The following is an 11,629-nucleotide window of genomic DNA, read 5'->3' on the forward strand; positions in this document are numbered from 1 at the left end:
TCTAGTCACATTCTTGACCTGCGTGTGGTTCATGAGATAGCAGGGGCAACAGAATTTCCAGCAGTTCTTTAGGATGGCAGAGGGACTTTTCTGGAACATGGCTACCATGCACCACCCCTACTATACCTTCCTTCAACTCTGTTTATGAGGAGACAGGGAGGCTGGGAAAAGTTGTGTTTTTCGCCATGTCCGCGGACAGAGCCAGGGACTAGAATAGAACTGGAAGGGAGGCCTCCTTCCCTCAGCCCTTGTCAGGCTGCAGAGGGCTTGTGTCCAAATCCTGGATGGTTCTTCAAACCCTGGCCACTGACTTCATGCTTCCTTCCTTTTCTGCCAGGTTGTCAGACCCCACGCCATGGACTGCTCACCTCGGGATGTACGTGCAGGGGAATGCCAAGTTCATCTCCCCAGTGAAGAGAATTGTGGTCCATGAGTACTATAACAGTCAGACCTTTGACTATGACATTGCTCTGCTACAGCTCAGTACAGCCTGGCCTGAGACCCTGAAACAGCTCATTCAGCCAATATGCATCCCTCCTGCTGGCCAGAAAGTGCACGGTGGGGAGAAGTGCTGGGTGACCGGCTGGGGGCGAAGGCACGAAGCAGGTGTGTGAACGAGTGAACGGTCATGCCCTCCCCCTCTGGATAATACTAACTTGCATTGATGTAGTGCTTTGGGGCTCATAGGGGTTTTTTGTATATGTTCTCATTTGAGCTTCCTGATAATTCTAAGAAGTAGAATGGAGGCAGTGTTAATTATTTCTATTTTATGACGTTCTTCCTTTGCCCCCAAAAGAAGCAAGACCCACCACATCAGGGGTGGCAGGGAGGGACGGTTCTGAATAGGGCAAGATTGGAGAGACGGTATGGGCCTTTTCCAAATTTTGCTAGGTTTTCCACTACAGAAGAGAGTTCCTCTTTACTCTTCAGGTTCCCTTTCACCCAAAGAAGGGATTCCTTTTCTTAAAGAAGAGGACACCCACACCACTCCTCCCCACAACAAACCCTATTATGTCAAGTCAGAGGCAACTATCTGGAGGTTTGTGCAGATCTGTCCATCACAAGGGCAACTTGCCAGGTAGATGAGAGTCAGGGCTGAAAGCCAGCCTGTCCTTAGCTCCCCAGAGTGCAAATTCAGGCCTGAGGGTACATCAGCCTAGAACTGGACCGCTCAGAGGGGATACCTCTGTACAATCCCTTCACCCTAGCTGGCATCTCTATCATTATTCACAAAGGTCAGAGTGGTAGGGACGTCCTGATGTCCCCACATCTGCTCCATCAAGATGTTTCACGGTCTAGGATTAAAGGTTGATTCTGAATATGCAGTGAGGGGAAGAAGCCACAGCTTTGTGAGCACCACCCCAGGGCTGACGCTTTTCCTTCGTCTCCCCCACATCTCAGATTCCCAGGCAGCCATTTCCAAGGGTTTAAGGACGGATGCATTTTCTGCCAACTTTGACTCTTACCCTTGCCCTCCTTTTGACCCTCTCTAAACGTTCCTTGCGGGCAGCTTCTCCAGGGCTCACTGCTGGCGTGTGAGTTAATGTCCCAGGGGCCTGCTGGGATCTCAGAACTCTAATGACAAAGAGCGGCTCACGGCTCTAATCCCCATAACCTATCAGGACTGTGCTCAGGACTTTCATGACATTATCTTAGATCACAGGAGGGAAGAGTTGATTCAACCAGCTTATCATGGGACATCTCTTTCTAAGCATGAGTGTGAGTGTACTTACTTTTCGGAATCATTTTAGCCAGGCAGGATAAAAAGGAAGTGAAAAGGGTATAACAAAACTGTTATGTCTTTATGGTTTCCAGTTCTCTCTCCTATATCTGATTATGCTGCTCCATTTAAAAGGTAGGCCTCGCAACCAGTATTAGTGACTCTTGGGATTCACAGTCCTACCGGAAACAGGAAGTACGTAATGAGGGAGTGTGGCTCAGCCGGAGATAGAGTCAGACCTTGGGTGTGAGTCCTGCTCTATTACTTGCCGTCAGGTCGGACACTCCCTCTAATCTCCTCAGCCTCTATTTCTTCATCAGCAAAAGGGGGATTATAAAAGAATTTCCATAAAAAATTGTTCTGAGGATGAGGAGATAATGTGAGTAGGTGGTCTGACGGCGCCCCGAATAAGTGTAATCATTACCCTGATTTCCACTTCCCATGTGTTTTCCAGACAATAAAGGCTCCCCTGTTTTGCAGCAAGCAGAGGTAGAGCTCATTGACCAAACCCTCTGCGTTTCCACCTATGGGATCATCACTTCGCGGATGTTGTGCGCAGGGGTCCTGTCAGGCAAGAGAGATGCCTGCCGGGTAAGTCATCACACCTTTCCTTTGCCAAGATGCCATGCTTTCCATACGTGCTTTCATGTGTAGCTTGCACAACACTGGGAAAGAACTAGGACAGGTATTTCCCTTACTTCAGAGACTAATTATAATCTAATTGCCTAAGATCAGGGAAAGGCGATTAAATAATTAGGTCTTTAAAACTCAATTTTCTGCTTCCCATGTATTTTCCTCATTTAGAAAATGAGATTTGGATTTATCATTCTGCCATGATTTATTTTCTTGTGACCAAGAACTAAAAAACAAAGCAGTCTCTCTCTCTCTCTGTTTCTCTCTCTCTCTCTCTCATACACACACACACACACACACAGTGTCTTAGGATGGTTAGCAGCCATTTCTCTACTGAAATACCAGGGTTTTATTTACTTGCTCCTTTGATGCATAGGCTGGGGAAAGGGAAAGAGGAGTGGGAGAGGCGACAGAGGACACTCATTCCTATGCCTCTGGTTAGGCCTCCTGACAGGGGTCAAGTTGGAGTTCATCTTCATGGATATGTTTCCAAGTCTCAGATTTTAATCTATGCAGATAGCTATATGATTGCCAAAAGGTGAACAGATGCTTTTGAGGCTGAAGAGGGCAGTGGGAGCTGTTCCCACATCTCTCTAAATCTTAGCCACTATGCCACAAATACTCATCTTATTGTAATAATGGATTTTATCTTCTGAACTCCTATTTTGTGGCAAGCACTAGATCCTTTACATAAATTCATTTAAGTCTTTCTTTCACGACGATTTTATGGAAGAGGAAACTGGACACAGAGAGGGTAAGCAAATTACCCAAGATCACACAGCTAGTAAATAAATACCTGAGCTGGAATGTGAACCCTTATCTGTCTAATACTAAAACTGCTAAGTTTTGGCTGCTTCCTGAGGCTAGGCAGTCGTATAGTCCTGTTCCACCTAGCCATCAGAGTTTACAGGTCAACTTAGACTTAGTAGAGCTGGTGTGGCAATAATTAAAATAAAAAGAGCCCAGTTTCTCAGCAGCCAGAATTCAGTTAAGCAGGGTTGGAACTGGGGGGTGGGACTCGGGGGCAAATTCAGAATGCTTTTTTATCTTTGCCTCTAGCTAAGTTGCAGGTTTACCTGTCTTCCAAATCTTGAAAAATGAAGCCCAGATGTTATAATTTAAAGGATAGATACTGTAGGAATTATGTGTACACTTTGAATTATTTTCATCTTTGTTTTTTGGAGTTGAGATATCAGAAGGAACTCTCAAATGAGGGTGATCTGTCCTTGACAGCTGTGGGCCAGCAAGCCATGGGGGTTTCCTCAGGGTGTCATTCTTCATTGTTCTTTGTCAGAATCCAAAGCCAACCACTGAATTTGCATGGCCCCAAGGCAGAGGTCAACTTTTCAAGATAACCCTGGTTCCTGAGGTTGCTGTCAGGGCTAAATGATCCCCAAACAGAGGTTGGCAGACAGCTCACACTCAACAAATGTTAGCAGTTATTATCATTACTCTTACTGCTTTGGCTACCTCCACTACTATTGAGTTTTTTTCTTCATTTGGGGTGTGTGAAAGTTGTTTCCCCTATAAGAATATTGTGAAGATACTCTTGGACTAAGAAATTACATTTCTTGTGATAAATGCAGCCTTTTGACTTTGGGAAGAATAATTCTCAAATGACATTAGAAGTTTCATATTATTTCCTGACCCTTCTCCAAACTACCTAATAATTGGCCAAGTGAAAACTTTCCAGAATGAGAGTTTTGATACAATCCATTAAACACATTAATGACAAAATTGATGGTCATGAGAGAAAGATACTTCCTACTTACATTATCTTCTTGTGTAGGGAGATTCGGGTGGACCTTTATCTTGTCGAAGAAAAAGTGATGGAAAATGGATTTTGACTGGCATCGTTAGCTGGGGACATGGATGCGGAAGACCAAACTTTCCTGGTGTTTACACAAGAGTGTCAAATTTTGTTTCCTGGATTCATAAATATGTCCCTTCTCTTTTGTAAAAGTACAAGTTGGAGTTTTGACTATGATTTCTGGGATCGAATCTTTAAAAAAAAAAAAAAAAAAGCAGCAATTAACCCTAAAAGGAAACCCAATTTTTTTTCTTCTGTAAATTTCAGATTGCTTACATTTGGTACTTATCGAAAGATAGAGAGATTAATATGTATTTTATTCCATAAAAATTGCCTCAAGGCTAGAGTTGTATTCCTTCTTAAACATCAAGGGGCCATTGATTCAGAAATGGAGGAAAACCTAGTGTCATGAATCAAGACTCTTAAATAAGGTAAAAAATGGGTAAGATGCTCAGGAATCCATTCTTTATGTTTCTATTCAAGGTAGAGATATTTATAAGGATTTAGTCAAATCTAATTTATTAAAGTAAAAAATTCCATTAAAAATGCCTGATTTCAAAGGGAGTTGGGGGAAATTGGAAGGGGAGGTGAACCATGAGAGACTATGGACTCTGAAAAACAATCTGAGGGTTTTGAAGGGGCGGGGGGTGGGAGGTCGGGGTACCAGGTGGTGGGTATTATAGAGGGCACAGATTGCATGGAGCACTGGGTGTGGTGCAAAAATAATGAATACTGTTATGCTGAAAATAAAAAATAAATTTTAAAAAATGCCTGATTTCAGTGTTATAATAAAAGTAAATGCACCAAATGTCGCTTTTATAAATGCAAATGAACCCAATCTCAGTTATTGACAAAGGAAGTACCTATATTATTGGTTTCCAATCGAATTTTGTCTAACTACATAATAACAGACTTTCTTCAGCCATGGCAAAGGGTAATATTGTGTACAGAGAAACCATCAACTAAACAACAAAACAGACAACCTAACTCACTTGGCTATTTCAGGATGCCAGGATGACAATCAACTATCTGCACTAAAATCATGGAATGAAGCATCATGGTAGTTCGACTGAAAGCACTTACATGGGATTTAAGGAATTGTGATAATCCTGTTCATCAGTTGAATGAGAAGGGAATTTTTATTTTATTTTATTTTTTTTTTAAAGATTTTTTTTTATTTATTTATTTGAGAGAGAGAGACAGTGAGAGAGAGCATGAGCGAGGAGAAGGTCAGAGGGAGAAGCAGACTCCGCATGGAGCTGGGAGCCTGATGTGGGACTCGATCCCGGGACTGCAGGATCACGCCCTGAGCCGAAGGCAGTCGTCCAACCAACTGAGCCACCCAGGCGTCCCGAGAAGGGAATTTTTAGATGGTTGTTTTGAAGGTCAAATTTTTCAGAAATATTATCATTTGGCTTCTGGTTTTGTTTCTTGTTTTTTTAATAAAACTGTGATGGCTTAGACTTACTTCTATTTTCAGGGCATTATAATACCTGGCATAGTTGTAAACCTGTAGTACATGCTCAAAACATCATAGTTATTGATTTATTTGATCTTGATTTAGAAGGTTTCATATTCAATCGTGGAATAGGCTTTCCATGAACAGAGGCCTCACTTAACAATACCACTGACTAGTTGAAAACAGCAGGAAGGAGAAGAATGATATTATTTGTTTTCTCTGGGACAAAGTCAAAGAAGTAATAATGCTATTTTTAAGTAGGATCCAGAATAATGAAAATGGTTTTTGTGGGGTTTCAGAGGATCTTAATGGAACAGTAAAAGGAGAGAAAGAGAGCAAAAGGGGTCATTCTCTGGATCAGACAGAAAAACTGAAATATGGATTTAATGTCCCTGAAATAGTGAACGATTCCCAGTTCAGAGAATATATTTTAATCTGCCAAAAGATTGTTTCCATCAGGTAAAAGACAACATTCTTTTTAAAATTTTTTATTTCTTTTCAGCGTAACAGTATTCATTGTTTTTGCACCACACCCAGTGCTCCATGCAATCTGTGCCCTCTCTAATACCCACCACCTGGTTCTCCCAACCTCCCACCAAAAGACAACATTTTAATGATAACTTTCTGAATGGGTCCCTAAGGATTCAATAAGCCAGCTATAGCATAGTACAATTCAGAGTGCCAAATGCACCCCTTAATTCACAAAGTGGGACTTAGCTACTAAATTCACTGTATAGAAGAACAAATTAGGTTGACAGTTCTTAAAAACCAGGTTTATTTTGCCTGGGATTGCTATGACCTAGGTACAACGTGAATAATTTTTTTTTAAGATTTTATTTATTTGCCAGAGACAGAGAGAGAGAGAGAGAGAGAGCGCTTGCAACCAGGGGGCACGGCAGGCAGAAGGAGAAGCAGACTCTGCTTAGCTGGGAGCCAAATGTGGGAATCAGTCCCAGGACCCTGAGCCCATGACCTGAGCTGGAGGCAGACACTTAATCGACTGAGCCATCCAGACATCTCTGAATTGTACCTTTTATTCATGGTCAATTCTAAGGAGATTTACTATTTAAAAACATCACCAACACCTTGAATAAGTTTGTGATCTCAGTTAGGAGATGGAGGAGGGGTAGCATGATCTATCAATCAGATTCATCGCAGGGAATTTTTCCAAACCACACATACATGCTACCATTCTACACACTTGGTTGCACAAATGTGAGTATATCATGTTCCTCAGCAGTGCAGGGGTGGGGAAAAGGTTCAGAAACACCAACCTAGTTTATCTAGCTATATTATGCCTAGATGCCAGGATGACATGGAACTATATACTTCATTCTTGTAAAAGTGTGGATAGAGGCAAATCCAAAGAACTGGTTTAGTTCATAGACTGGAATGGCCTCCTTAAACCAAGACTGGAACATTTTTATGTGCCAGACTACTGGGAAATATTGCCCTCCTTCACAGTGTCTTCAAATCTGCAGAATGCAACATTACAAACCAACCCTTCCTCAACTGTTTTCTGCTTGATTCGTCTGAGAGGCTGACCCAGTTGCCTATGTTTAGAGTAGAAGTGCTTGTCACCTGACAATATATGGATACATATTGTTGTGCTTTCCAGAAGTACAGGCCTCTTTGAAGGTAATGAGATCCGTTGGTGCTTTGGTGATGTCACTTAGATGATGTTACTTTATTTTTTGGTTTATACAATAATCATTTGGGAAATTATTTGCTCTCAAAGGAGGGAGACAGAAAAAGAGCAAGTACTATGACAAGAAAAGCAAAATTGAAAATCTTATACTGGTCATCAAGTCTTGGCAACAAAGAGGTTTTAATTTTTTAATGTTATATACATTTTACTCCTTAAGGAAACTAAAGCAATTGAGTCAATAACTTGAAATTGTATTAAAAAGAACTATTTGTGCAAGAACCATATACTTTAAAAAACATGTTTGAACAACTTTATGAAAGAACGATACCCTTTAAAAAGCTACCCCTATAGAAAGAGATTTTAAAGAAATGGCAAAACAAATCTGTATAGAATTTGTTTTCTCGTCCTAAAATCTTCAACTTCCATCAACAATTGTTTAATCTAAATTTGTTTCTACCTGAAGGGAGAAACATTACTTTCTTACTCATTCTGAATCCTTAGTTTAGAGTCAGACTGACTGGCAGGATGAAAAAGTCCTCAGGAAGAGATTGGGACACTTACCTACATTCTAGATCAGCTCTCTGGAGATTAAGAAATTTGCAGTTATCAGAAATCAGAAACAGGTTGCAAGTAAGAATTTAAGTAGTTCAGGTAATCTTAGGAGGTGTCAGCTAGTGTCAGTGATCAAAAAAATGCAACAGGACAGGAACACAAATCAATATAAAAAGAAAATCTATTGAGTCAAGGAATATTGTTGGCTGCTAAGGGTTGGGGGTGGGTAGCTATTAGTTACAAAGATGATTACAGTCACAGAAAGTAAGGGAACATTTACTGAGACCCTGCTATTTGTCAGGCATAGGATTAAGTGCTTTACTCTAATTACTTCATTTAATTGTCTTTAACAATAAAATTCCTGGGTAGGAATCATTTTATAATGAGAAACGAAGCTTGGGGTTCCTGGGAGGCTCAGTGGGTTAAGATTCCAACTCCATTTCAGTCAGGTCATGAGTTCAGGTGGTGAGATCGAGCCCCATGTTGAGAATTAAGATTCTCTCTCTCCCTCTCTTTCTGGCTCCCACCCCGCCCTGCTGTGTGCACACTCTCTATTTCTCTCTCTTGCTCTCTCTTTAAAAAGAAGCAGTAGCTCACAGATATTAAACAACTTGCTCAAGAACATACAGTGATGAGCCCTAAATCTGTTTGTCTTCAAAACCTATATTACCATAGAGTTGCCAACAGTGTGCAAGGGATAGGTTTATGTAATTCTAGAAACGCATCCTAATCTAGTTTAGAGATTACATAAACCCTGCTCCCCACTACTCAGAAGCGTTAGGAGATCTGGTGTAGAGTGTGTTTGTGACCATTAACAGTAGTTTTTTGATCCTCTGGAGGGTGAAGAAGATTTTAAGCATCTATTCGAGGAGAAACAGAGTTTGGAAGACAGCTGCGATTCATCCAACACAGGGAGGGACTCTCCCATTGAGACTGAGCTCCTGCAGTCAAACCAGGGAACTGTGGGAAAGGTTGTATGGGTCTTGGATAAGGTTGGGGATCCGGGTTTGAGAGGTCTTGGTGATTCTAGCCAGGGTCTCGGGCCCTGGGCCTAACACACCATTGTTGCTGAGAATATAATTTTATTATTCCAACTAACCGATATTTATATAGGACACCGTGCTCCACGCGGAGCTAAGCACTGGGACTTCACAGGTACCTCAACGAGCTTAGACAAAAAACAAAAAAAATTACTGCTGATCCTTTGTGTTAGCTCTTCAGGCTGCTTTACTGATTCTCGGACAGTAAGAGTCAAACGGACCCCACTTTACGGTCCTCATCCTGAATGTCCCTCTTCTTTTGACACAACACAGCTACTGTCCTTACCAACTTTAACTCTTTGTTCCAACTGCCCATTAAAAACTGAAGGGATAATTGGCATTTAACATGATATTAGTTTCAGGTGTACAAGATGATGATTCTATATTTGTGTGAATGATCATCACAGTAAGTCTAGTTCATGTCTTTCCCTACACAGTTATAGGTTATTTTCCCTCTCCCCATGAGAACTTTTAAGATCTACTCTCTGAGCAACTTTCAAATATGCAACACATGTTCTAAACTACAGTTGCCGCGGTGAACGTTGTGTCCCCATGTCCTGTTTATTCCACCTTCTCGATGGGGCCTGACGTGATTGCCCTATTTGTAATCCCCCCTCCTCTTTCCCTAACCTTCACCACTAGACACTCCAGACTCCCATCCTCTGCTTTGTTTTTTTTCCATAACACAAGGCATTTCAAATATTTTAGAAACGTTGTTTAAGCTTATTTCCCCTCATTAAATATAAGCCTCACAATGGCCATGACTTTTATTTAGCTATCTCTTTAGACATGTCTCAAGCACCCAGAGGAATGTGTGACACACAGAGCAAGCACTCAGTACAATTTGTTGAACTAAATTGGCCTGAATCGGATGCATTTAGCCCAGGTACAATGTGTATTGGTCTCAGAAGAGACTGTGAATAACTTCTGGTGGAGGAGGCAAGTCACGGAAGGTTTTGTGGGAAAAGTATATCTTGGCTAGAAGCTAAAGATGAGTGGGAACGGTCTATGCAGAAAATGGGTAGGAAAAGCATTGTTAGCAGAGGGGACATCATATACAAAGAAGTGGGGGTGGCAATAGAATGGGAGAGGTGAGGGCTAGCACGGAAAAGGAATCTGATCAGAAAAGAGGGGTGTCCTATGAGTGGGAAAGAAGACAAGATGTCAGTAGGGAAAGGTGCAGAAAGGTGCAGGCTTCCTTTCTCTTTGCACCCTATATTCATTTTCTTCTGTGAGCTCTAAGAGGCCGATCCCCAACTTCTATCACCAGTTCCCAAAGGGGGTCACGGAAAGGAGAGTGGCAGGTAGAGAGCGAGGTCAGAGTATTTATTCCCGTCTGTTTCCTCCTTGCTGGGCTGCAGTCCTCTCGCCCTAGATACTACTGGGAGGGCCCCCTTTGAAGGCTCCAATTCTTTTTTAAAAAAGATTTTATTTATTTATTAGAGAGCACGAGCTCCGGGGAGGTACAGGGGTAGAGGAGGAGGGAGGAGGAGAGGCAGAAGGAGAGAATCTCCAGCAGACTCCATGCTGAGCATAGAGCCCAAGGATGGCTGGATCCCAGTACCCGGAGATCATGACCTGAGCCAAAAGCAAGAGTCAGAGGCTCAATGAACCCAACTGCCCAGGCACCCTGAAGGCTGCCAGATAGAGCCTAGATGACCAGATGATCCCGTTCCAGGCAAGAGACAACTAGATATCCAATATTTACGAAGCAGCTGAACAGTAGGTATCAAGGATGCCAGACTTTGGGACTCAAGTCAGCATCTTCTGAAGTGAAACTTATTTATATGCATCCTGTTGGGGCCTCACACTGGTCTCAATCCCTGTGTTGGGGGCAAGCCAGCTCAGAACAGAACCTCGAGAGGATCAACGCAAACAGTGCTTAGCAAATCTTATTTCAGGCTCCCCAGAGCAGAAGTTCTGAACTATGCTTTGTGTGTGAGTGCCTATGCCTGTCCCTCGGGTTGTGTGTGTGCGTGTATGTGTGTTGTTGGGGGTGAGGGGTGTCTGTGACTCGTCTTCTCAAAGGCAGATGATAATAAACATTTGTGAATGTTTTCTACATGTTGGTAGGCACTGTTCCGAGGACTTTACTGACATCAGCTCTTTTAATCCCGGCAACAGCTCCATTATGTAGGCACTAACACGCTGCCAACTTTACAGACAAGAAAGCTGGCAGGAAGGATGAAGCCCAGGGTCTCCCTGTAGGCACCGTGTGAAAGGGGATCCGCCTGGGCAGCCTGGGTCCAGAGCCTGCCCTTCCCTCCACCACCCCATCCTTTGCTCTGCACCCCATCCCGTCTCTTTGCCTGACTCTGGACTCCTACAGGGAAGGCGTCATTTATTTTCCACCCGCTCGGAACCTCGCACGATGCCTGGCACGCAGGAGATGCCTCGGAGTTCCTTGCTGATGAAATGAATGAACTTCTGCTAGGCAGAGAAAGCCAGGCAAGCCGTGGCAGCAGGTGGCTCCTGGAGGCGGAACGTCCACTTTCCTCCGCGGGCACCGCGCTGCCGGGCCCATCCCGGCCACAGCCGCCACCCGGCCGGGCCCTCGGCTCCGCTTCTGCTCCGGATCTGCGCGAAGTGGGAAAGGCCGCGCCGGCAGCGCCCTGAACAAACCAGAAAAACAGCCCTCCTCTGCTCCGCTCGCGAGCCCACAGTAGGCGCGGCGGCTCTACCCCGCAGGGGCCTGGGGCGCCTCCCCAGCGCCAGCGCCGCCCCGCCCCGCCCGCCGCCCGAGGTCGGCCGCGCCGCGCCCGCGGGG

General features: G+C 43.6%; 1 protein-coding gene across 2 annotated transcripts in view; it reads left to right on the top strand.

The window, feature by feature from the left end:
* Positions 1-4,313, top strand: part of TMPRSS7 (transmembrane serine protease 7) — a 36,962-nt gene extending 32,649 nt beyond the window's left edge. For both annotated transcript variants that reach the window (XM_044255043.1, XM_044255044.1), the window contains 3 exons: positions 338-606; positions 2,175-2,311; positions 4,143-4,313. In XM_044255043.1, coding sequence (XP_044110978.1) covers positions 338-606; positions 2,175-2,311; positions 4,143-4,313 — 577 coding nt within the window. The remainder of the gene's footprint in view (positions 1-337; positions 607-2,174; positions 2,312-4,142) is intronic.
* Positions 4,314-11,629: the final 7,316 nt, after the last annotated feature.

The sequence above is a fragment of the Neovison vison genome, chromosome 6 (genome assembly GCF_020171115.1).
Source record: "Neovison vison isolate M4711 chromosome 6, ASM_NN_V1, whole genome shotgun sequence".
NCBI lineage: Eukaryota > Metazoa > Chordata > Mammalia > Carnivora > Mustelidae > Neogale > Neogale vison.